This window comes from Canis lupus, chromosome 22, assembly GCF_011100685.1.
Source record: "Canis lupus familiaris isolate Mischka breed German Shepherd chromosome 22, alternate assembly UU_Cfam_GSD_1.0, whole genome shotgun sequence".
Classification (NCBI taxonomy): domain Eukaryota; kingdom Metazoa; phylum Chordata; class Mammalia; order Carnivora; family Canidae; genus Canis; species Canis lupus.
Genome location: NC_049243.1, coordinates 29,407,170 through 29,434,526, shown reverse-complemented (window position 1 = coordinate 29,434,526; position 27,357 = coordinate 29,407,170). Strand labels below are relative to the sequence as shown.

The 27,357-nt window shown below is 38.0% G+C and overlaps 2 protein-coding genes across 3 annotated transcripts in view; one reads left to right on the top strand and one right to left on the bottom strand.

The window, feature by feature from the left end:
• Window positions 1-27,357, bottom strand: part of UCHL3 (ubiquitin C-terminal hydrolase L3) — a 107,443-nt gene that overhangs the window by 61,379 nt on the left and 18,707 nt on the right. The gene's annotated exons all lie outside the window — the stretch shown is intronic.
• Window positions 53-18,042, top strand: COMMD6 (COMM domain containing 6). Of its 2 annotated transcripts, XM_038569760.1 has the most exons (4): window positions 53-198; window positions 288-299; window positions 13,699-13,851; window positions 17,831-18,042. In XM_038569760.1, the coding sequence occupies exons 1-4, from the start codon at window positions 157-159 to the stop codon at window positions 17,879-17,881; spliced, it is 258 nt and encodes an 85-aa protein (XP_038425688.1). In that variant the 5' UTR covers window positions 53-156; the 3' UTR covers window positions 17,882-18,042. The 2 variants fall into 2 exon arrangements, with proteins under 2 accessions (XP_038425688.1, XP_038425689.1); XM_038569761.1 differs by lacking the exons at window positions 53-198; window positions 288-299 and adding an exon at window positions 324-517.

Genomic DNA, 27,357 nt, shown 5'->3' with positions numbered 1-27,357 from the left:
GCACTAAGGGGGAGTTACGCAGATATGTTTGTTTTCGCTCCCCCCACTTCCGCTGCGTGCGCCAGGCCGGGCGGGGAGGGAGGCGGAAGCGGAAGTGTCGGCGTCCGGGAGAAGGTCCAGCTGGTCCACGGGTGGTCCGAGCCCCGGAGCCTTGGCATGGAGGGGTGCAGCGAGCCGCGACTGGACGCTAAGTCCGAGGTGAGTCCTGACCTGAGAGGAGTCGGGGCTGCGGGGCTCTGGAGCTGGAGAGATCTTTCCCTAAATTGTGTTTTCTACCTTCATTTCAGGTCACCAACCAGGTGAGTGAATGGCCGCCCCGCCTTCCTCCGGCTTCTGTTGGGCGAGGGGCGGGCGGTAGCACCTGGCCCGCCTCCTGCCCCTGGCTGCCGGGGACGGTGCCACCACTGTGAGCCTTCCCCAGCAATCCCCTCCTCCAAGGCCCGTGTGTGCGAGTCTGTGACCTTCATCCTGCCACCCTGCATTCCTGCATTGCTCCTTCCACTATGCGCCTGACACGGTAGCTGCTGCCCTTTATTTTTTTTAAAGATTTTATTCACTTACTCATGAGAGACACAGAGAGAGAGGCAGAGACACAGGCAGAGGGAGCAGCAGGCTCCATGCAGGGAGCCCGACGTGGGACTCCATCCCGGGACTCCAGGATCACGCCCTGGGCCGAAGGCAGGCGCTAAACCGCTGCGCCACCCGGGGATCCCCGTTGCCCTTTAATTTAATCTCCTGCACCCACTCCAGCCCAAAGAGTACAGAGCCATTCTTGCTCTTGATGACCGCTTATTCAAAGCTAGGTACACAGTATTTTAGAATGTGTTATAGAAAGGGAAGTCGTTAAAATCTCAAAGATAGCACTGCAAACATTTTCTTAGTCTTTTTTTAAATATTTATTTATTATTTATGATAGACATACAGAGAGCGAGAGGCAGAGACACAGGCAAAGGGAGAAGCAGGCTCCATGCCAAGAGCCCGACGCGGGACTCGATCCTGGGACTCCAGTATCATGCCCTGGGCCAAAGGCAGGCGCTAAACCACCGAGCCACCCAGGGATCCCCCGCATTTTCTTAGTCTTTAAGAAAGTTATTTTGAAGATGGAAAGTATACCTCTTTAACCTTTCGTGTCTGCATTTTTTTTATGCCAGAAAAAAAAGAATTTGAATTTTTAAGTATGTCTTATGCCTTTTTAAGTGTTCTTGTCCTGCATCAGGTATTAACTTACTATTAGAGAAACAGGTTAATAGTACATTTCCCAGGAGAAGAGTATGAAAACTAGAGCATTTTAGGTCAAGAGTTTCCCAGGCCCAAACAAAATCTTAAGAAAGGGCTGATATAAGAAATAAGGGGAGTACATTAGTACATTGGCAGAGAGATGTTCCAATGACTGCTCTCTGTCATCTGTCTCCCAACTGCTGTTGCTTTTGTGGATACCTGGGAGGTAGGGGGAACTCAGAAAGATTAATCTGGCTGATTAAGCCCCCTTATCTGGCTATGATTGTTTACAGAGAAGAAGGCAAGACAAAAAACAAAAACCCAAGATAATTTACAAACATTAAAATACGTATGAGACTTTAGCAGGATGATTCAATTGTTTAATTCAAACAAGCTGAAAAATATTTTTATAAAAGACACCTTTTATTTTTAAAGACACCATTTAAAAAATAAATAAAGACATCATTTACAACATAAATTATAAAAGTGCCTTGCAGTCAATCTAACAAAAGATATTTAAGGCCTTTATGAAGAAAATTATAATGAGTGCTAGATGTCCAGTTTCTAGTGTGGCATGTAAGGAGCTTGGAATATAGAAGAACAAGTAAAAAGCTTAACAAACTGAAGAATTAACAACTCTTGGATCCATCAGAGAAGTAAGGCAAACTGCCACCCCCAAATCGGAGAGACAGCTGAATATAGAGCATTACAACTTGCCAGAATAGAAATCTGTGGAAACTAGTGCCATGCTAGGAAAACCTAAACTATAATTGATAAAGTGCTAGTGGATCTGTGGACAAGTCTGAGAATTAAAATCTCAAGGACCTGGTCATTGGAGGGGTGGTGGGAAATGCTCTCACACTTTCATGATTTTTACCTCCAGAAACTCCTAAATTGAACATTTTTATTCTTAGCTCATGATGCAGTTTTAAATGTGCTGCTAGAAAAAAAAAATGACTATTCAAGGATGTTATTGAGGGAAAAAAATCCACTACCCAAATATTAGTCATTTATGTTTGTAGTATATGCTTTTTAAAATGCACCAGATAGGGATGCCTTGGTGGCTCAGCAGTTGAGCGTCTGCCTTCAGCTCAGGGCATGATCCTGGGTCTAGGATTGAATCCTGAATCAAGTCCCACATCGGGCTTTTTGTGCGGAGCCTGCTTCTCCCTCTGCCTATGCCTCTGCCTCTCTCTGTGTTGCTCATGAATAAATAAATAAAACATTTAAAAATAAAATGCACTAGATAAAAGTAATATTTTGGCTTAAGCTGTAACACCTCTCTTTCTTTAAATATTTTTCACCAATGTATGAATTAGCCATGTTAATTGGGACCATACCTCCAGTGAGAGTTCACGACCCTGTAAACTATCCATCAGCATACTGTTCTCTCCACATTTAAAATATACTCTAAATTCACCTTGCCTTGCTACCACCTAAATGCAAACCTCCATCTTCTTGTCTAGATTGCTTTGCAGTAGGCACCCAATTGGGTCTTGTTGCTTTCCTTTTAAAACTTCATGCCCTATCCAGCAATTTGGATGAGTCTTTTGCAGTCTAAGTTAGACCAGGTCTTTGTCCTGCTCAAAGTCTTGAAGTGATTCCTGTCACACTAGAAAAAAGTCTTACTGACTATGGCCCCCTTTCTACTCAGAAGCCACTGCTCAAAGAAGTCTCTCCCAAATTCTGCCTAAACAGCCCTCCTGGTCACTCTCTTTACCCATCACTTTTTTTTTTTTTTTTAACACTTTTTTGTATTTATTTGTTTATTGTCTTGCCTTCCCCACTAGAAATAACGTCCTGAGGTCAGGAACTTTGTTTTCTTCTTTTTTATGTCTCCAGTGCCTAGAACATAGTATTCTTTCGTAAATGCTTACTGAATATTGGAGCCTAGAGACATAGTAACGTCTCCAAAGCCACATGGTTAGAAGGTAGGAGAGCTGAGATTCAAACTCAGGTTGGTCTGATTTTAGAATTTGAGCCTGTTAATTAACAAATCATAATGCTGTGTTACCCAGCACCAGAGATCTCAGATTATCCATTATTACACCTTCTGATACTTACAGTCATTGTTTTGAAGTAGTTTATGATTTCTTCTAGATGTCTAATTAGAACACTTCATCACAGGTGGATCGGTTATTCCTACTGCTGCCATCTTTTATTGCTTTCCTTGTTGCCAGTTTTACGGTATAAATCAAAAGTAAGATGTTCTGTTGACATGCAACATCTACTGCCCTTTTCCCTCTTCTCATATATGAAACGTAGTCACTTAAATTTTTTACATTTTATATAGTGGTTCATAAATGTATGACTGCTTTTGTAATTCTGTGTATTGTGTTGATTGTACAAACTGCACTCAAGGAGTTGACATCTAGTGGATATGGGGATGGGAGACAGGTCCACAGATGACTCCTATACAAGGCAGAATGTTCTAGCTGATAAGGGTGTATGAAATGACATGAATGTTCATAGAAAGTTTAAGGAAACCAGGAAAGACTTCACAAAGCAGATAGAATTAGAGAGGAGTTAGATGTTTGAGAATTATATTGCAAGAGGAATGAGCAGCATGGGCGGAAATACATGAGAATATAAAGAAGGGATGCAGTCCTGTTTGAGGACGAATGGGAAAACAAGGACTGTGCTGGAAGATAACTCAAGTGCTGGGTTGGTAACTACCTCATGAGACAGTAGGTTTTAAATCTTGACCTGTGATACTAGATTTGGTTAATATATAAATAGCATTTAGAGACTATAGTCTATATTGGAGCCAACAGAGACTATAGGCAAGAAACAAAATAGGCTGCAGTAAAATCTAAGGCAAGATTGAAAAAAAAACCAACTATTTGTAGGTCTGTAGCGAGGAGATTGGGAAGAAGGGAATAAATATCAGCATTGGCTGAAATAAAATCTTGAGTGCCTACCAATTCTTACACATTTTGAGAAAAGTCAAAGTTGACCAACAGACCTCTGTCACTAGGGAAATGGTCATCAGTAGAAATGAGATGAGGATAAAAAGCATTTTTGAGGGAAGATGATATATGTCTGGAGTTGGAGGGCTTATGTACTATGAATTTATTAGTATGAATATGTTTAATGGGAAGGGCTTTATTCTGTATTATTTTTACTGGTGGTATTAGCATCTCTAAGAGGTAAGAGGTTACACTTATTAAATCTGAAATAGCTTTTAGTTTTTGCTAAAATTTCTAGAAACACATTTCCGATTAAATCGTGAGAATACATTTTTGATGTCATATATTAAGGTTATTGATGAAGTTATTTTCAGCTGGGTGCTGTATATAATAAACTATCCAAAACTTAATAACTTCAGTTTAATGACCTTTCAGGACTCTTGTGGGTTACCTCAGGTTAGCTAGATGATAGTTTCTACTCCCTGTCATCTAGGAGCCTAATTGAGCTGGAAACCCAAAGGGCTCACTCACGTGGCTAGTGATGACTTTGACTAAGAGTCAGCTAGAGCTGATAATTAGAGTGACTTGATTCTCCCTACATGGCTGTTCACCCTAGGGTAGCTGGGTTTCAAGAGAGAGAGAGAGTCCCCAAGAGCCAGTATTCCATGAAGAAGGAGGCAGACACTGCCAGTTCTCTTAAGGCCTAGGCTCAAAGATTCCCGAAAGTCTCTTTTGCCATATTCTCATCAAAGCAATCACAGGGACAGCTCAGATTGGTGCAGAGGGAAAGAAAATAAGCTCTACTTAATGGAGCTTAAGAAGTGACATCTATGTACAGGGAGGGATGACACTAACTGTATTGGAAGCTATCTTTGGAGACCAGTTACCACATGCTCCAGAAATTCCAAACTTGTTAGTTCAACAAATACTTGTTTAGACATTCACTTTGTACCAAATATTGTTGTAGTAGATTGAGTAATAAACTAGATGGATAATACCCTTGCTCCTACAAAGTGTGAATTTCCTTGGGGAGTCAGGTTATTTATTACCTGACTGATAATAACATAATAAACATGATAATTTCAGATAATAATGAGTGCTATTGAGAAAATTAAAAAGCAGAGTATGGATAAAGGTACCAGTAAACGAGAAGAGGAAGGCTAATGACTTAGCAAATGTTGTATACTTGCACTAGGGTAATATGAACTCTCAAGTAGAAATTTGCTAATAACTCCTGCCTTAATCAAGTTCTGCATATAAACACAGAGTGTAGCATAGCACTCTTCAATAGAACTTTTGTGATGGTGGAAATGTTCTGTATTGGCACTGTCCACACTAGCTAGATGTGACTGTGAGCACTTAATATGTGACTAGCCCAACTAAGGAAGTGAAAAATTTTTTTAAAGATTTTATTTATTTATTCATGAGAGACACAGAGGGAGAGAGGCAGAGACACAAGCAGAGGAAGACGCAGGCTCCATGCAGGAAGCCTGATGTGGGACTCCACCCGGGCCTGAGCCAGAGGCAGACGCTCAATCACTGAGCCACCCAGGTGTCCCGGAAGTGAAATTTTTTATTTTATTGATTTAAATAGTCACATTTGGGTAATGGCTACTGTATTAGACAGCTTCGGTCTAGCATGTAGAAAATGATAAATAAACATTCTCATGCCATTCTAGACCTATTTAGTTTCTTGACCTACTAGAACTTAATTCCAAATAGTAATGTTGCAGCTAGGTAAAATAACTGTACTGTGTAGAATATGAAATCAGATGGATTAGGGTTGGAATATCAGCTATACTAGTTTTGTATCCTTGGATGAGTTATTTGGTCATTGTACTTTTGAGAGAGAGTAAGGTGTGCAGAATACTTAACATTCCTTCCATTGGCAAACTTTCACTGAAAAAGGAGAGAACATAAAAGTGTATATTTTATGACTAGCTATAAAAATTACATATGAAGGCTAGAAATAAGAAAATAGTTTTTAGGATGGAGTTGTGGATAATTGTCTTTCTAATACTATATGTTGTATTTTGAAAAAATAAAAACTAAATTTAAACTGACATGGTCTTTATCAGTATTTTTCTTTATAGACAGTTTTTTATATGATGTTTTATGTTACTAATAACTACAGCTACCATATCAATTTTTTAAAAAGATTTTTTTTGTTTGAGAGAGCGTGTGCATGCTGAGGTGAGAGGAGGAGCAGAGGGAGAGGGAGAAACAGATTCCCCGCTGAGTGAGGAGCTGGACCTGGAGTGGGGATCCCAGGACCCTTGAGATCATGACCTGAGTGGAAGTCAGACACTCAACCGACTGAGCCACCCAGGCGCGCTCAGATCAATTTTTAGTGTGACTGAGTACAGCTAATTTGTTTACCTTTTAATCTATATTTGTTTTGAGATTATTTTTCTTCTTTATATTCATTTTATTTTGAAATGTTTTTCTATTTTTTCACTACTAGTTTTTTCCCCTTTGTAAAATTATTCCCCTTTTTAAAATTATTTTCTTAATTCTACAAGAGTTTTGAGGATGCAGCACCTGGTTAGCTCAGTTAAGTGTCTGCTTTCAGCTTAGGTCATTGATCCTGGGGTCCTGGGATCGAGCCTAAAGTTGGGCTCCTTGCTTGGCATGGAGCCTGCTTCTCCCTCTCCTTCTGCCCCTCCTCCCTGCTTGTGTTCTCTCTCAAATGAATAATTTTTTTTTTTAAAGATTATAAATTAGTTATTCATGATAGACAGAGAGAGAGAGGCAGAGACACAGGCAGAGGGAGAAGCAGGCTCCATGCCGGGAGCCTGACGTGGGACTCGATCCTGGAGTCCCAGGATCACGCCCTGGGACAAAGGCAGGCGCTAAACCACTGAGCCACCCAGGGATCCCCCAAATGAATAAAATCTTGAAAAAAAAAGTTTTGAGGCAATATTTCATTCTTAATGTCCTCCATAATGATAAGTATGCTGTTCTGATTTTTTAAAAAATGTTATTGGGGATCCCAAAATATTAAAAATAAAAAATAAAAAATACTAAAATGTTATTTATATATTTATGAGAGACACACACAGAGAGAGGCAGAGACATAGGCAAAGGGAGAAGCAGGCCTGATTCGGGGATTCAATCCCAGAACCCCAGAATCATGCCCTCAGCTGAAGGCAGATGCTTAACTGCCAAGCCACCCAGGCGTCCCTTAAACTGCATTTAAATATTCAGTTTTAGAAATATGAACTGAATCCCAGCTTTCTTTTCCTTCTGTGTACACATTTTGTACATTGAGTGTCTGGATGATAGCTCTCCCTATTTCCTCACCTGACAGTTTCACCATTGTAATTTGCCGTCAGATTCCAACATTGTGTTCCTTAATTGATTTTCTGTTTGAAATGTTCTAAATAATCTAGTTTTATTTCAGACTGAGAATCAAGTAATGATTTTTCTCTACCATTTTCCTGTAGACAGTAAAGCATCAAGAAATTGTGCAGACTGAATAAGTTTAAGAAGTGCCCTAAATTAAATTTTTGGAAATCACTATTGATATAATATAAAAAATATATCTCTAATTACAAACTCCCTTAGATTCTGTTCTTGGATTTTTAGCCACTTATTGAACATTCCTATTTAAATATCCTCTGTCACCAAAAAAAAAAAAAAAAAAAAAAAAAAAAAATATCCTCTGTCACCACTTGATAATACCTTTAGCCTTAAAATATATAAAGTCTGATTGGTAATATGGCATCAACATTCTCCCCGTCATCTGTACTCATATTTTCATAGTTGTCTTTGATCTCTCCCATAATTGTTAAGAAAAACACCAGGGCCTTACTCATTCATTCTTTAAGGATCAGCTTAATCCTACTTATTACCACTTTAGTTCAGGCACTTAAAAACCTCATACCTGGATTATTGTATTCTCCTGCCACCAGATGAATATTATTTATTTATATATTAAATTTTTTTTTAAGATTTTATTTATTTATTCATGAGAGACACAGAGAGAGGAGAGGCAGAGACAGAGAGGCAGGCTCCATGCATGGAGCCCGATGTGGGACTCGATCCTGGGGCCTCCAGGATCACACCCTGGGCCAAAGGTAAACACTCAACTGCTGAGCCACCCAGGTGTCCCAGATGAATATATTTTAATCAATACTTTCATATCTTTACTGAAAAAAATTCAGTGAGTCCTGCATAAAGGAGAAATTTAAATGATGTAATATATTTTCCATAAGATAAAGTATATGAGAATACTCTGAAAACCTCTGAAAACTCACAATTTGAAAGGAATTATTGGCTTCTTCACCTCTTTTTTTCAGCTTTATCTTCCATACTTCCTTACAGGAGCCATCCACTTTAAGGCAGTTAAATGCTCTCTTATACCAGATATTGACTATCTCCATCTCTAGTTGGTTCAGCTTAATATTTATCAAGCATTTATTCTTTGTTAGGTGTGTAGTTATGGAATATATAAAGAAGACACATTTTCCTCTCAATTTCAGTTCTGTTTAATCTTCAAAACTGAGCTGAAAGTTTATGCCTTCTGTAAAGCATTCCTTTGATCACAGTAGCCTACAATAAATTTTTCCTTTCAACCAGAAAGGTTTGTATTCACTGATACTCACTCCCCCCGCCTGATATCTACAAGGTAACATGCCAAAAAAGTGCATTACCATGAACAGCTTAATGAGTGACTTTAAAGTGAGCATCTTTGTAACCACAATCAAATTCAAGACATGGAGCATCACCAGTACCTCAGAAGCCCACCACAGGCGCTTTCCCAATCAAACCTCTCTCTTTTCTCCTCCATACAGGTAATGATACTTTTGTGATAATTGCATTCTTGCCTCTCTATATAATTTTCCCACCTGTGTATGCAGCCTTAAACAATACTGTATTTCCTGTTTCTCAAGTTTAAGTGAATGTAATCACATAACTTTTGACTTGTTTCTTTTCGACATTTTGATGTTAAATTGTAGCTGTAGTTCATTGTTGTACATATTTCACGTATCTTATAACTGATGAACATTTGGGTGGTTTCAGGCGATTATGAATATAGCTGCTTTGCTGTGCAGAAGCTCAGTTTAATGTAGTCCCACTTGTTTACTTTTGCTTTGGTTGCTTTTGCTTTTGGTGTCAGATTAAAAAAATTATCACCATGATTTCTATTCTCCAGGAGCTTCCTGTCTACATTTTGTTCTAGGAGTTTTATGGTTTCAGGTCTTATTTTCAAGTCCTTCATCCATTTTGAGTAAATTTTTGTGTATGGCATAAGAGAGTGGTCAAGTTTCCTTCCTTTGCATGTGGCTGTTCAGTTTTCCGAACATTATTTATTGAAGATACTATCCTTTTAAAAATATATATATTTATTCATAAGAGACAGAAAGAGGCAGAGACATAGACAGAGGGAGAAGCAGGCTCCACGCGGGGAGCCTGATGCAGGACTCAATCTCAGCACCCTGGGATCACGACCTGAGCCAAAGGTAGATGCTCAACCACTGAGCCACCCAGGTGCCCAAGATATTGTCCTTTTACCACTGTACATTCTTGACTCCCTTGTCATAAATTAATTGACCATGTAGGCATGGGTTTATTTTTGGGCTTTCTATTATGTTTCATTAATCTATGTGTCTGTTTTCATTCCAGTGCTATATTTTAAAAATTACTATAGCTTTGTATTATAGTTTGAAACCAGAGAGCATGATGTCCCCAGCTTTGTTCTTTCCCAGAATTTGCTTTGGCTATTTTGGGGGTCTTCTGTGGTTTCATACTTTTTAGAGTTTTTTCCATTCTGTGAAAAATATCATTGGAATTTTTATTGGGATTGCATTGAATCTATAGATCTCTTTGAGTAGTATGGACAATATTTTAACAACATTAATTCTTCCAATCCTTGAGCACAGGATATCTTTCCGTTTATTATTGTTTCCAGCTCTTTTTAAGATTTTATTTATTTAGTGGTAGAAGGGGAGGAGGGCGGGGGGTGGGAGTGAATGGGTGACGGGCACTGGGTGTTATTCTGTATGTTAGTAAATTGAACACCAATAAAAAAATAAAAAATAAAATAAAATAAAATAAAATAAATAAAAATAAAAAAAAAAATAAAATAAATAAATATTTCAGATTAGAAAAAAAAAAAAAAGATTTTATTTATTTATTTGAGAGAGAGCACGAGCCAGGGAGAGGGGCAGAAGGAAAAGGGGCAGGGGGAAAAGCAGACTCCCCATTGAGCAGGGTCCTGGGATCTTGCCTTTTATTTCTTTTTATTGGTTAATTGTTCTGACTAGTATTTCCAGTTCTGTGTTGAATAAAATTGGTTCAAGTGGACATCGTTGTCATGTTCCTGATCTGAAAGGAAAACCTTTTAACTTTTTACCATTGAATATAATGTTAGCTGTAGGCTTGCCATATGTGGCCTTTATGTTTTAAGGTATGTTGCCTTTATGCCTGCTTTGTTGGGAGGTTTTTTTTTTAATATCATGAATTGGTATTGAATTTTGTCAAATACTTTTTTCTGTATCTATTGGAATGATTATATGATTTTTATCTTTCATTTTTAAAATGTTTATCACATTGATTTACAGATTTTGAACAATCGTTATATCTCTAGAATAACTGACTTGAGCGTGGTGTATGATCCTATTAATGTATTATTAAATTTAGTTTGCTAATCTTTTGTTGAGGATTTTTATATTTATGTTTATTAGGGATATAGGCCTGTACTTTTCTGTTCCTGTGGCATCCTTGTCTGGTTTGGTATCGGGGTAATATTGGTCTCATAAAAGAAGAGTTTTCCTGTTTTTTGTTTTGCAGAGTCTGAGAAGTATTGGTATTAATTCCTGTTTGAATGTTTGGTAGAATTCATCAGTGAAGCCATCTGGTCTATTGACTTTTTTTTTTTGTGGGAACATCTTTGATTACTGATTCAGTTTCTTTCCTTGCTAGTAGTAGGTCTGTTCAGGTTTTCTGTTTCATCATGATTCAGGCTTGGTGGTTTGTATATTTCTAGGAATGTATCCATTTCTTCTAGGTTGTTCAATTTATTGGTATGTAATTATTCATTGTAGTCTCTTAGGATCCTATATATTAACATGGCATCAGTTGTAATGTCTCCTCTCCCACTTTGGATTTTATTTTCCTCTTTTTTCTTGGTGACTCTAGCCAAAGTCTTAATTTTTTAATCTTTTCAAAGAATCAGTTTATAGTTTTAGTGATATTTTCTATTGTCTTTTCAGTGTCTATTTCTGTTCTAATCTTTATTTCCTTCTGCTAACTTTGGGCTTCATTTTCTCTCTCTTTTTTTTTTTTCTTTTTTTTTTTTTTTTTTTAGCGGGGAGGAAAGGGCACAGGGAGAGGAAACAAGAAAATCTTTTTTTTTTTTTTTTTTTAAATTTTATTTTATGATAGTCACACAGAGAGAGAGAGAGGCAGAGAGACAGGCAGAGGGAGAAGCAGGCTCCATGCTCCGGGAGCCCGATGTGGGACTCGATCCCGGGTCTTCGGGATCGCGCCCCGGGCCAAAGGCAGGCGCCAAACCACTGCGCCACCCGAAACCAGAGAATCTTAAGCAGGTTTGATGCCCAGTGCCTGAGCTGGACATGGGGTTCATTCAACCCTGAGATCACCTAAGCCAAAATCAAGAGTCAGATGCTTGACTGACTGAGCCACTCAGGCACCCTTCTATTTTCTGGAGTTTTACAGTTGGCTTGTTTAGTTGAGACTTTTCTAGTTTCATGAGGTAGGCATTTATCACTATGAACTTACATCTGAGAACTGTTTTTGCTGCATCCCATAAATTTTGGTATATTACGCTTTCATTTTTCTTTGTCTCAAGACACTTTTTAAATTTCCCCTTTGGGTTCTTTTTTGACCCATTAATGTTGTTATGTATTCACATATTTGTGAATTTTCTAGTTTTTTTTTTTCTTGTAATTAATGTCTAGTTTCATACTATTGTGGTCAGAGAGGATGCTTGATAGGATTTCAGTCCTCTTAAATGAAGACTTTTTTTGTCTTGGCAAATGTTCCATGTGCACTTGAGAAGATGTATATTCTATTGCTTTTGGATGGAATGTTCTGTAACTATCCGTTAAGTCCATCTGTTCTAACGTGTTGTTTAGAGCTGATGTTTCCTTATTGATTTTCTGTCTGAATGTTCTATCCATTGATTCAAGAGGACTATTTAAGGTCTACTATTATTGTACGCTGTTTCTTCCTCTAGGTCTGTTAATATTTGCTTTGTTTATTTAGGTGCTCCTATTTTGGGTACATAAATATTTACACATTGTATCTTCTTGTTGGATTGACCCCTTTTTCATTATGTAATTTGCTTGTTTCTTATTATAGTCTTTGTTTTAAAGTCTATTTTTTCTGATATTACCTGTAGCTATCCCAGCTTTCTTTGGTTTCCATTTCATGGAATATCTTTTTCCATCCCTTCATTTTTAGTCTGTTTGCCTTTTTACCTCTAGAGCACATCTTGTAGGTAGTATATAAATAAGTCTTGTTTAAAAAAGATCCCAAATTTTATTTTATTTTATTTTATTTTATTTTATTTTATTTTATTTTATTTTATTTTACCCAAATTTTATTTTAAAAAAGATTTATTAATAAACAAAGCTTTTTGCCCTATCAGAGTTAATTTGGTAGCAAAAAGTATTAACCAACAAGTATTTTTCATGAGTGGCTGCTGTGTACCATTTACTTGTCTAAGCTTTGAAAAAAAACAAAATTCCTCCACTCACCAACTTATGTTTTAGTCAGTATTAAGAGCTACATTTATCCAATCCTGTTTTATGCCCCCGCAACACCGTGCAGTCATTGATAGAAATTAGATTAAAAGTATTAAGGCAGCCAATTATCAATAAGGATGCAATCTTTGGAGTCAGACTTTGGTTTCAGTTCTGATCACAGAAATGTGTGACCTTGCACACATTATCTAAGCTCTCTGAAATTCAGTTTTGTCATTTGCAAAATGGAAATAATAGCCTATAATGTTGATGATTCAATGAGGCATTTAATACATGTAAACTACATAGCGCATCACCTGACAGGTGTTCATCATCAACAGTAATGAAACCTAAAACCACCTAACACCTAGTGCTTATGCTAGTATAAGGCTTCAGGTCGAGGACCATGGTAAGAAAGGAAACTGGAACGGTTCCCGTTTGGGTCCCAGTCACATATGAAGATTGTATGTAACTCATCTTCCACTTTAGGACTTTCAGGTGAGTGAGGTGAGAGAGGCTACAGAGCACTTGTAGTCCCATTAAATGTAGGAGCAAAATGAAGGGAAAACCACATCTTCCTTCTACTTCCATTATACATCTGGTGAAGATGTGTGTGTGTGCGTGTGTGTTTTACTATTGTAATTATGACAGTGTTGTTGTCCAACTCTGTTTATATCCCATATTGCCTCTCCATTTTCCTCTGATTATTGTTCCCCTACCAATATTAAAATGAAGATATTTTCTTTTCTATGACCAGCATTGAAACTAAAAGTTCAATGTGAGAGCAGTAAAATTGAGTAAATATCTGCATCCATGGCAATGTTATTACCAATGTATTGTTCTGTAATATTTCATTACAGCTTGTAGATTTTCAGTGGAAACTGGGTATGGCTGTGAGCTCCGACAGTTGCAGATCTCTTAAGTATCCTTATGTTGCAGTGTTGCTCAAAGTGGCAGATCATTCAGGCCAAGTAAAGAACAAGTGCTTTGAAATGACAATTCCACAATTTCAGGTTTGTGATTTCACTCATTCAAGTTGTAGTTTATTGTTCTGTAGTTGCTACTTAAACATTTATGAAATCTTTCTTAAGGGAAAATTTTAACTGTTTTTATTTATAGTTGTTTTGATGTGCTTTACATTTATTAGTACATACAAAAGATCTGAATTTTTTGGGGGGGAATTTGCTAAATTTCAATATTTTCAATATAATGCTAAGTTAGTATACTGTCATATTTGATCACTCTCACAGTACACTTCTGTGAATATACTTAGGAAATTTTCATCTTCTCTGGCAGGATATTTACTTTGCATTTAACTGTTTTATTATTTTTAGGCTTCATATTCAAGAATGATAAGCTAAATGAATCTTGTCTTTGAACAGTGTCAACCTTACATTTTCTGACTGGAAATGTTTTATAAAATGCTGATCAGAGTACCAACTACTTGATGATTGTTTTATTAGTTAGAGATTTGAGTAACTCAGTAGTTTATATGTAGGGTAATCTTATTCATATTATCATTTCTACCTGTTTTCTGTAAGCAAGGAAGAAGAAAAGGTGATGAGTGAAAAATTAGATTTTCTTTTAAAGGTGCCTTCAAGGAAATATTTTAACATTAACTACTTTAACTGGCCTTAGAGTTTTGTTTTGTTTGTTTGATTGGTTTGGTGAGTGAATAGTTAAGAATTCTCACAATAGTTAGTACTCTAAGAAAAGTAAAGTACTGTAAACAACAACAACAAACAACCAAGTGAATGCAATAGAAATATAATGAGACTTCTTTGTAAAACTAAAAATATATTGATCCTAGACTTCCCTTTTAAGAAAAGCCTCTCATACCTTTTAGGATGCTTTTGATTTCTTCTTTTAAAAATTACACTCTCCCCCTAGCTTTATTGAAGTATAGTTGTCAAATAAAAATTATATGTATCTAAGGTATATGATGTGATGTTTTGGTATTATGTATACATTGTGAAGTGATTACCACAGTCAAGCGAATTAACATATCCACCACCTTATATGGCTCTCTTATGTGACTGTGTGGGGAAAACACTTGAGATCTACTCTTAGCAAATTTCAAGTACACAATACATTATTATTAACTATAGTCACCATACTACACATTAGGTCTGCAGAACTTATACATCTTATAACTGAAAGTTTGTACCTTTGACCAATATCTCGTCATTGCTCTTACTCCCCAGCCCTGGTAACACTGCCTACTCTCTTGTTATTATGAGTTCTACTTTTTTTAGATCCCAGAAATAAGTGAGATCGTGCAGTATTTATCTGTGTCTGGCTTATTTCATTTAGCAATAATATCCTCCAAGTTCAGGAAGCCTGGGTGGCTCAGTGGTTGAGCACCTATCTTCGGCTCAGGTCATGATCCAGTCCTGCATCAGGCTTCCTGCAGGGAGCCTGCTTCCCCTCTGCCTATGTCTCTGCCTCTCTCTCTGTGTCTCTCATGAATAAATAAAATATTTTTTTAAATATCCTCCAAGTTCATTCATGTTGTCAAAAATAGAAGGATTTCTTTCTGAGGGTGTATAGTGTTCTACTATACAAACACACACACACACACCACATTTTTTAATGCATTCATGTGTCAGCACACAGTTAGTTGTTTCCATACTTTAGCTACTCTGAATAATGCTCAAAGAACATGGGAATGAAGCTACCTCTTTGAGGTAGTGATTTTATTTCCTTTGGATATATACCCCGAAGTGAGGTTTCAGGATCCATATGGTAGTTCTGTTTTATAAATTATATTTTAAGGGCTTTTTATTTCTTTAAAATAGATATCGCTGCTTTTGAACAAAAACCCATGGTCAACATTATTAATGCTAATTAGCATCCTGGAAAGAATTAAGAATTAGCTAAAAGGAAGTATAGTATATTACGATATGTGAGTAGCCTTCAACTGAATATAAGGACCAAATCAATTTAAAAAAAATATATATATATATGAATATATATATATTCATCCATTCCTTTATATAATTCAAGTATTATTTTATTTTGCATATTTTTTTTTTTTTTTTTAATTTTATTTATTTATGATAGTCAACAGAGAGAAGAAGAGGGCGGACCCAGGGGAGAAGCCTCCCCACTAGCCCATGTGGATTTCGATGCCTCTCCAGTATCGGCCCTGGCCAAGGCTCTCCAACCGCTGCGCCACCCAGGGGATCCCCTATTTCTTATTTTTCTGATAGCATTCATGCTCTCTGATTCCACCTCTAAGAATTTTCCCTCTAGGAAAAGAATCACAAATGGGACAAATCTCTTAAAAGAAGGTTTTTTACATGGCTTTTAACCAATCCAGAGCCTGTTAGTCACATTGCAGCATTGAGAGCATAGGAACATTTTTTGAGCTTTCAATTTATGTCTTTTTTGTAACAGAAATTTTGACCATTAATAATAGTTACATCTGGCTTCCTTCCATAATGAATTTACATATAAATTAAAATATATATACTTGTAAGTAGCAAAATAGAGAACTAAGACCAAGTAAGAAGGAAAATGCAAATATGTAAATCATTAGAGAGTATCCTAATTGCTGAGGTTAAGTTTCAAATTTGCCTCCTAGCTTCATGGCAGGTAGAGAAGAAAGGAAAACAGAATTTGTTTGCTCCTTCTTTTGGAAATTTGAGAGATGGAAAAATAGATGACTTTTATAGGAGAACAACCATACCAGCTTAATTTTTTTTTTAAGATTCTATTTATTTATTCATAAGAGACACAGAGAGAGAGAGAGAATGGCAGAGACACAGGCAGAGGGAGAAGCAGGCTCCATGCCTGCGGGCATGTGGGACTCTATGTGGGATTTGATTCCAGGTCTCCAGGATCACGCCCTGGGCCAAAGGCAGCACTCAACCGCTGGGCCATCTGGGCTGCCCCCAGCTTAATTTTTAAATGAAAAGGAAATATGCTTCTATCATATAAGCCATTGTCAGTGTGGGTCTTTCTTATTTTTTTTTTTTAAGATTTTATTTATTTATTCATGAAAGACACAGAGAGAGACAGAGACATAGCCAGAGGGAGAAGCAGGTTCCATGGAAGAAGCCAGGTGCAAGACTCAATCCTGGGACTTTGGGATCATGCCCTGAGCCAAAGGCAGACACTCAACCACTGAGCCACGCAGGCAACCCAGGTCTTTCTTATTGTAACTAAACCTGTATCTTAAAGAAGACAGCTGACTCACCCTGATACACAGTCTTTCTCACTAGATTTAAAATGCTTTGAAACCTGGAAACTGAACTTTATTTCCTTTTTTTTTTTTTTTTTTTTTTTTAAGATTTTATCTATTCATGAGAGACAAAAGAGAGGCAGGGGGAGAGGCAGGCTCTCTGTGGGGAACCTGATGCTGTACTTCATCCCAGGACCCAGGGATCATGACTTGAGTCCAAGGCAGATGCTCAACCAATGAGCCACCCAGGTGTCCCTTTTTTTTTTTTTTTTAATCTTTTTAAAGAACTGCACTTTTGTTTTCTGCTCAGGTCATGATCTCAGGGTTGTGAGATTGAGCCCTGTGTCGGTTCCACACTCAGAATGGAGTCTGCTTGTCCCTCTGCCTTCTCTGCCCCTCCATCTGCTCTCTAAAATAAATAAATAAAATCTAAAAAAAGAGTTGCATGCTCTACTGGCTAAGCCAGCCAGGCACCCCCCGCCCCAAACTGTCATTTTTGTTTTTATCTTCATTGCCTACGTTTTGGGTATTTAATCTACCTGGTATGATCTCAAAAAAGAACTTTCTTTTGTGCTTTAAAAAATTTTAGTTATGAACTAATTATCCAATGCTACAATAGTATTTATGCTTGTGGTACCAAATTGCACCTGTTTGTTTTTTATAACTTCCAAATAATATTAGTGATATAAACATCAACATGCAAATTTAACATGTCATATGGTCTTTAGTGGTCAGGTATAAGTAAGAGAACTACTTATATATTCTGTAAAAGCTAAGTTAATATTCTTTTTCCTTTTTATCTCCAGAATTTCTACAGACAGTTCAAGGAAATTGCTGCAGTTATTGAAACTGTGTGAAAATTGATTACTTGGTTGATAAATTACTACCATCATTCTAAAATCATGGACTTTACTTTCTGTAACAAAACTGTATAAGGATCAAATGATATTTATTGAGTGAAAATTGTACTTTTGCTTACCCATTTTTTAATAATAAAAACCCAAAGAGGAATAGATAATGGTGATCAATGTAAAACTTTGTGAATATACTAAAAACTATCAAATTGAACACTCTAAAGGGGGAACTCTGTTATGTAAATTTTATCTCAGTAAAAGAAGGAGACAGTTGAATGATTGATACTGAAGGCAACACAAGTTTATATATTAGACCAATAATTTGAACACTAAAATAATTGTACCCATTTTATAAACAAAATCTCTTATGGAGTCCTATATATAAACTATATATGAATTTAAAAAGTAGCATATGATTACAATAACATAACCAATTCGGTTTTCTAGCATTCATTTAGGATAACAGTGGTCAGTGAGAAGACAACCTGCTCCTTCTCAAGCATTTGGATCAGGTTAGGACTGACCATTGCTGCCTTATATTAGCCAAGCATTTAGTTATTTCTGTTATTAACATTTGTAGGAAGTTCAAATACATGAATAGAGATAGAACAGTATTTTTTTCTTCTTCTTTTTTTTTTTTTTTTGAGATAGAACAGTATTATTTTGAGTTCTGTATAGAACTAAGTTACGCTGGTAGCACAAATTATTGTGTTAGGTGATTTCCACTGAATTTAAATTTATAAACCAATTATTAAAATATCTTATAAAGCCACAGCAAATAACGCTCTATGGCATTGCTTAGGAATAAACAAATAGATCATTGGAATAGACAGCATAGCCTAGAAATAGATCCAGCCATTTGGGACATGTATAGTATTTCAGTTAGGTGGGAAAATGTATTTAATAAATTATACTAGTACTCACAACATATGCAAAAGCTAATTCCAGATGGATTAATGACTTTAAAATATAAAAATTAGAAGTTTTACAGAATATTTATGTCAAGTCTTGGGCAGATAGCAGCTCCATAGCTCTAACACAACATACATATGTTTGAAATAAAGAATTAAAAAGTTATATGTGGAAAAATATGGGCTATTAAAGACCAAAAACAAATGCTAAGTTGATGTGTAAGTTCTTGGTCTGGAAAAAAAATGCCTTAAATATTTCAAGTAGGAAGAGATTTTATTTTATTTTTTTAATTTTTATTTATTTATTTATTTTTAATTTTTATTTATTTATGATAGTCACACAGAGAGAGAGAGACAGAGACATAGGCAGAGGGAGAAGCAGGCTCTACGCACTGGGATGCCCGACGTGGGACTCAATCCCAGGTCTCCAGGGTCGCGCCCTGGGCCAAAGGCAGGCGCTAAACCAATGAGCCACTCAGGGATCCCAGGAAGAGATTTTATATAAGAAATGAGATGCTCACTAAACTATCTAAAGGAAAAAGTCAGTAGAAATCATGGCTGAGGGATCCCTGGGTGGCGCAGCGGTTTGGCGCCTGCCTTTGGCCCAGGGCACAATCCTGGAGACCCGGGATCGAATCCCACGTCAGGCTCCCGGTGCGTGGAGCCTGCTTCTCCCTCTGCCTGTGTCTCTGCCTCTCTCTCTCTGTGTGACTGTCATAAATAAATAAAAATTAAAAAAAAAAAAAAAAAAAGAAATCATGGCTGACTTTTAGAAATCCAGGGATGCAGGAATTTCAGGGAAAACCACTGCCAGTAATCTCTGCACAATGCCGGACATCACCTGGAAGCCACTGCGCATGCCATTCTGCCATCTGTCAACGTGTGATTGACACGACCTGCCGTCGTTCCGTGTGTAACGAAATAAAGGCTGCTTGCTTTCTTTGCCCTTCCTGATTTCACAGTGAGAATGCCTCTTATTGGTAGAAGTTAAACCAGGACCCAGTTGACAAAAGAATCTGGTCAATTTAGTTCTAGTCTTCTAGCACTCACAGAGGGGAGATTTAGAAAAACAAGAATGGTGCTAAGTATTCTTACTCTGCTGACAGAAATAGGAATTATTATGGTCCTTATGCAAGTGATCTCACACAATATTCAAATTTCATAGTCCAGAAATGTCAGTCCAGAAATAAATCCTTTGAAATAAAGTTACCAGGATGTAAAGATACTTGGCAAAATTGGTTGGATATTATCCATTTCCTCTGTTTGGGCCTACAGGAAGACTGCATTTTCCAGCCTCCCTTGCAGTTGGGTAAGGACTTCATGGTTGGGTTGTAGCCAATGGAATCTGGGCAGAAGCATCCTAAGCCACATCCAGTTTTCGTCATAAATTCTCATCTTCTGGCCAAGAGACATATGAGAATATGCTGAAAATCACTAATCATCAGAAAAAAGCAAATAAAAATCACAATGAGGTATCACCTTACACCTGTCAGATGGGCTAAAACCAAAAAGACGAGAAATAACAAGTAACGAAGATGGGGGGCAGCCTGGGTGGCTCAGTGGTTTAGCGCCACCTTCAGCCCGGGGCGTGATCCTGAGGACCCAGGATCGAATCTCATGTTGGGCTCCCTGCGTGGAGCCTGCTTCTCCTTCTGCCTGTGTCTCTGCCTCTCTCTCTCTCTCTCATGAATAAATAAATCTTTATAAAAAAAAAAGTAACAAAGATGGGGAGAAAAAGGAAGCCTCATGCGCTGTTGGTGCGAATGCAAATTGCGACAGCCACTGTGGAAAATAGTGCGGAAATTCCTCAAAAAAATTTAAAATAGGAACACCACCTGATCCAGTAATTCTACTCCTGGGTATTTACCCAGAGAAAATGGAAACACTAATTCAACGACATAGATACCCCTATGTCTATTACAACATTTACAATAGTCGAGGTATGGAAAGCCTTATCCATCAGCAGATGAATGGATAAAGATGTGGTGTGAGTACACACATACACACACATAAATATTATGCAGCCATAAGAAAGGAGATTGTGTCATTTGTGACAACATGGGTAGACCTAGAGGATATTATGCTTAGTGAAATAAATCAGACTAAGAAAGAAATATGATTTCAGGGGATCCCTGGGTGGCTCAGGGGTTTAGCGCCTGCCCTCGGCTCAAGGCAAGATTCTGGAGTCCCGGGATCGAGTCCCACGTCGGGCTCCCTGCATGGAGCCTGCTTCTCCCTCTGCCTGTGTCTCTGCCTGTGTGTGTGTATGTGTGTGTGATAGATAAATAAATAAAATCTTTAAAAAATGATTTCATTCATATGTGGAATCTCAAAAACATAAATGAATAAACAAGTCGGTAAACAGGAAACAATTGCCAGAGGGAAGCAGAGTTGGGGGATGGGCAAAGTGGGTGAAGGGGCATAGAAGATACAGGTTCCCGTTACAGAATGAATAAGTCACAGGAATAAAAGCCACAGCACAGGGAATAAAGTCAATGATACTGTAGGTGACAGATGATAGCTGCACTTGGGGGCACAGCATAACATACAGATTTGTCAAATCACTATGTTATACATTGGAAACTAACGTGATACTGTGTATCAAATACACTCAGATAAAAAAAATCGTAGTTAAAAAAAATCCCCCTCATCTTTCAAGCTCACTCACGTCCTTGCTGCTGGAAATGAAGGACTGGAAATAACAAAAGTGTAAGGTAGATCCCTGAATCACTTTTAGGGCAGACATCTTGCAGTAATAGCCTAACTTGCATTAGACAGTGGTGCAAACTAGAAGCGAACTTTATTGTGGTGAGTTGGTGAAATATTGGGAGTGTTTGTCATAACACAAGTGAATATAAATTTGAATAACAAGACATATATATGAATGAAGAGTTTTACAGCATTTCCAGTGGCAAAAATGCAAAATAAAGGAAAGTGAACACCTGTTAATAAACAAATGGTCAAATTTTGTCTATCTATGCTGTAACACATCATACACCTAAGATTTGCCTTTCAGATATTATAATTTTTATGATAATAAAATGTCTCAATAAAATGAGTAAAAATGCATTCATATATATTTGAATACTTAACGGAAAATTACAAGTGTGTGGAAGGAGGACTACTAGCTTGTAAGTTACTAGTGGAGAAGGTGTCTGGAGAAGGGGAGGAAGAGAGCAGGTTAAAAAAATTTCTTTTTTTTTGAAGTCCATGATTCATGATATGTATGGTTTTTAAAAAAGTACCTGAGAATGTACAATTTTGTAAAATATTTAAGTATGCTTTTGAAAAGTTCCTATGGTTCTTTTTATGGTATATGTAGTGTTTATTTTTTTTAAGATTTATTTATTTTTATTTATGATAGACACAGAGAGAGAGAGAAAGAGGCAGAGACACAGGAGGAGGGAGAAGCAGGCTCCATGCCGGGAGCCCGATCCCAGGACCCCAGGATCATGCCCTGAGCCAAAGGCAGGCGCCAAACCGCTGAGCCACCCAGGGATCCCCTAAATATGTAGTGTTTAGAAGCAGGATTATTTGTGAATTGCTTCCCCAAACCAGGACAGACAAATCTGAAATACATCAAATGTAGGCCTAGCCATGCTTTAGCAATGGAGAGCCCAGTTGGGTCTAATATTTTGGTTGGCACTGCTGCAAGAAACACATCTTATACCTTTGTTTCCTCCTCTGTTCCATGGTGGAAATTTATGTCCTTCACACGGTCAGCATTTCCACAAGCCTCCTATGTGAACCCATAGGTTTGTATCTTTCTCCTCTGCCAGGTAGCACACTGACTGCTATGAGGGACCTGGGTCCACTGCCTGTTGCTGCTCACCTGTGTACTCAGAACCCACCTGCTTCAAGAGTTAGCCAGCAAAAAAAAAAAAAAAAAAAAAAAAAAAAGAGTTAGTCAGCTGGTCATTCATGCTTATGAGCTGCCCAGAGATATGCCCTATTACCACCCACTGGATAGTAGCACATTAATGATTCTAGGATTCTGAGAAGCCAAAATCACCTTTCCATCCCTTTTTCCATCCTGTGGAACTTCCATCCTGTACCAACTTCATTGTACTCCCAGAAATCAGGGTAGAAACCACCTCCATCCCAATGTGGGTAAATACAACATACTTTCTTAGACTGTGCATAGACTGTCTCTCCATGTCCCACTCACCCAATTTCAAAACCTTCCACTCTTCCCTTCTCTACCTGTAGTGTTTAAGGTTCTATTTGAAGAGTCCCAAAATGAAGCCCTGGCTTAAACGCTGTGGATAGTGGATTTGATTAGAATACACTTAAACTGCATGTTTAAATTTAACTTTGGAATTTAAAATGCAAGGTGGTTTGTTTTTTTTTTTTTTTTCCATAATGCAGTTTTACACTGTTTTCATTGCAAATATCTACTTTTGGTTTTTATGGGTTTAATGAGTTCACTGGGATGGCCTGGGTATTAACCACCATTTGTAATAACATTTCTGTGGGAAAATGTGTTTTAAACACTAGCTCTTGAATGTAAACTTTTGGAAAAAAAGAAAACTTATTCTTAAGTTGGAAAATGTATTAATGAGCTTTTACATTCCAAAGGGGAATAGATTGTTCTTGAAGTCATCAAGCAAAATCCAAATGCTTTCATATATTCTGCTACTGAGACAAGTTAACCTAAGTATAAAATTTATGAGGAAAGAAGGCAAAATAGTCACATTTATTTAAAGGAACTGGAACTTCCAACATGCTGTCTTGATTTTAAAGTGCTTAAGCACTTAAAATTTTCAGGTCTTTGGTTGTCATTTCCCAGTATTAACTGCTTGCTTTTTTTTTTTTTTTCACTATCCTTTGGATGTGTTATTGATTTAGTACACCTTTTCTTCATTCTTGTATGGCTTATCTGAAAAGTTCCTAACCACATGGCTCATCTGAAAATTTTTGAAATGTCTGGCAAAAATAAAAACAATAAGAGTTAGAAAAATACTGAGGAAGTTAGGACACATTAAAAATAACCATAGGGTCACCTGGGTGGCTTAGTCAGTTAACATCTGACTCCTGATTTCGTCTCAGGTCATGATCTCAGGGTCATGAAACTGAGCTCTGTGTTGGGCTCCAAGTAGGGCATGAAGACTACTTGAGATTTTCTGGCTTCCCCTTCCTCTGCCCCTCCCCCACGGTTGTGCACACATTCTCTCTCTCTCTAAAAAACACAAAACAAAACAAACCATCACTAAAATGAGCTTAGTGTGCAGAGAAACTTGTATAGGATATCATCTTGTACACTGGTTTGGGTTGCAATTTGACTATTAGCTTTTTAAAGTTAAAAAAAAAAAAATCCAACCCCCAACCAGTCATTAGAGTCACTGTAATATAAAAGCAAAACATATAGTTTAAAATAAGCTTAATTTAGTCAAAAGAGATCCGAATTTTGCCCAGGGGTCCTACCTAATACAGAGGGCACTCTACAAGGAGTCAGATGTTATCTTATATAACATCCTGACAGGGGATCCCTGGGTGGCTCAGTGGTTTGGCGCCTGCCTTTGGCCCAGGGCGCAATCCTGGAGTCCAGGGATCGAGTCCCACATGGGGCTCCAGGCATGGAGTCTGCTTCTCCCTCCTCCTGTGTCTCTGCCTCTCTCTCTCTCTCTCTCTCTCTCTCTATGTCTATCATAAATAAATAAATAAATAAACAAATAAATAATAAATAAATAAATCTTAAAAAAAAAAAAACATTTTGACAATAGCTAAAAGAGAATTTCCTACCAACACTTTGTAACATTGGTCACACCACTGTAACCAAAATCATAGGTTACAGTTAAAATCAATTGGTGTACATTTGATTGACAATGCTTAGGGAATCCCTAAATTTTCATTACTAATGCATTTAGAAGTCATTTCCTATCTTAAGGGGCAAATAACTAATCTTCAAATTAAGTAATTCTTGTAAAAGTAGATCAGGGGACTCTGTTGGGAGTCCTCAAGACTGCTCGGAGTTTTGGGAATTCATTAGGAGAACTCACAAGACTCAGCATGTAGTCATATGCATGGTTATGATTTATTATCGTGAAAGAGTATGGAGCATAACCAGCAAAGAGAAAAGGTACATGGGGATAAGTCCCAGGTAAATCAGATGTAAGTAAACTTCGAAGATTCCTCTTCTGGTGGAGTCACACAAGATGTGTTTAATTCCTTAAACAAATTGTGACAAATTGTGGGGAATGTTGCCAACCAGGGACGCTCATTAGAGACTAAACACCCAAGATTTTCACTGGGACCTGATTATATAGGCACCCTCTGCCAGGCACATACCCAAATTTCAGATTTTTAGAAGAAAAACAGGGGCTTGCAGAAATTATATTGTCTGTACAGTTCAGATACTGTGAGCCCCTTATACCAGTTAACAGTGGAACCTTCCTGAAATTCATGTTCCCAGATGCCAGCAAAGGGTGGACTTTAACTTAAAAAAAAAAAAAATAGGGGATCCCTGGGTGGCTCAGTGGTTTAGCGCCTGCCTTCGGCCCAGAGGCTTGATCCTGGAGACCTGGGATCAAGTCCCGCTTCGGGTTTCCTGCATGGAGCCTGCTTCTCCCTCTGCCTGTGTCTCTGCCTCTCTCTCTCTCAAATAATCTTTTTTTAATTTTATATATTTTTTTACAGATTTTATTTATTTATTCATGAGACACACACACATACACACACACACACACACACACACACACACACACACACACACCAGAAGTGGTGAGGAGCAGCAGAGGGAGAGAGAGAAGCAGAGTTCTTGCTGGGCAGGGAGCCAGACACTGAGCTCAATTAGGCCTCAAGATCATGACCTGAGCTGAAGGCAGATGCTTAACTAGCTGAACCACCCAGGCACACCCCCGCACCCCAGGACCTAAACTTTTTAAGTTAGGACTGCTATGTTAACTTTTTCTGCCCCCAGATAATTAAACTTATTTAAAAGTTCTGGAGAGGCCCCTGGATGCCGCCGAGTAGGCATCGTTGAAGTCTCCTCTCCCACCACCGTCAGGTCTAAGTCAGAGTCTCCCAAAGAGCCTGAGCAGCTGCAGAAGCTCTTCATTGGAGGTTTGAGCTTCGAAACAACCGATGAGAGTCTGAGGAGCCATTTTGAGCAATGGGGGACGCTTACAGAGTGTGTGGTAATGAGAGACCCCAACGCCAAGCGCTCCAAAGGCTCTGGGTTTGTCACGTGGGCCACCATGGAGGAGGTGGATGCAGCCATGAGTGCAAGGCCACACAAGGTGGATGGAAGTGTCGTGGAACCAAAGAGGGCTGTCTCACGAGAAGATTCTCAAAGACCTGGTGCCCACTTAACTGTGAAAAAGATTTTTGTTGGTGGCATTAAAGAAGACACTGAAGAACATCATCTAAGAGATTATTTTGAACAGTATAGGAAAATTGAAGTGCTTGAGATCATGACTGACCGAGGCAGTGGCAAAAAGAGAGGTTTTGCTTTTGTGACATTTGATGACCATGACTCTGTAGACAAGATTGTCATTCGAAAATCCCATACTGTGAATGGCCACAACTGTGAAGTAAGGAAAGCCCTAGCGAAGCAAGAGATGGTTAGTGCTTCGTCCAGCCAAAGAGGCCGAAGTGGTTCTGGAAACTTTGGTGGTGGTCGTGGAGGTGGTTTTGGTGGGAATGACAACTTTGGTCTTGGAGGGAACTTCAGTGGTTGAGGTGGCTTCGGTGGCAGTTGAGGTGCTGGTGGATACAGGTAGCAGTGGGGATGGCTGTAATGGATTTGGTAATGATGGAAGCAGCTCCAGAGGTGGCGGAAGCTATAACGATTTTGGCAGTTACAGCAATCAATCCTCAAATTTTGGACCCATAAAAGGAGGAAATTTTGGAGGCAGGAGCTCTGACCCCTATGGTGGTGGAGGCCAATACTTTGCCAAACCACAAAACCAAGGTGGCTATGGCGGCAGCAGCAGCAGCAACTATGGCAGTGGCAGAAGGTTTTCATTACTGCCAGGAAACAAAGCGTAGCAGGAGAGGAGAGCCAGAGAAGCTACAGGTTACAACAGATTTGTGAACTCAGCCAAGGCACAGCTTGGCTAGGCAGGGCCTAGCTGCTGCAAAGAAGACATGTTTTAGACAATACTCATGTGTATGGGCAAAAAACTCGAGGACTATATTTCTAACTAATTGTATAACAGGTTATTTTAGTTTTGTTCTGTGGAAAGTGTAAGGCATTCCAACAAAGGGTTTTAATGTAGATTTTTTTTTTTTTGCACCATGCTGTGATTGCTAAATGTAATACTCTGATCATGACGCTGAATAAATGTGTCTTAAAATAAAATAAAATAAAAATAAATAATAAAAGTTCTGGAGATAACTTAGTATACAGCTTCTTATATATTGTTTAAAGAAATAACCTACCTGTATTAGTGCCAGTTCATTGGTATTAATTTCTATTAAATCTCATGTGATGAATGATGTTAGTGTAAATTTAGCCTATACACTCTATGAAACTAAGAATTCACTGATCAAGAAGCTTCAGAATTTAAATATATGTTTTCAAATTTGAATAAGAAACTTCTTATATGTGAAATTGTTTAAATGGAA

Excerpts from the sequence above, each read along its gene's own strand:
- COMMD6 (XM_038569760.1), top strand. The coding sequence starts at position 157 with ATGGAGGGGTGCAGCGAGCCGCGACTGGACGCTAAGTCCGAG. Across the intron at positions 13,852-17,830 it reads TGACAATTCCACAATTTCAG|AATTTCTACAGACAGTTCAA; the intron begins GTTTGTGATTTC and ends TTTTATCTCCAG.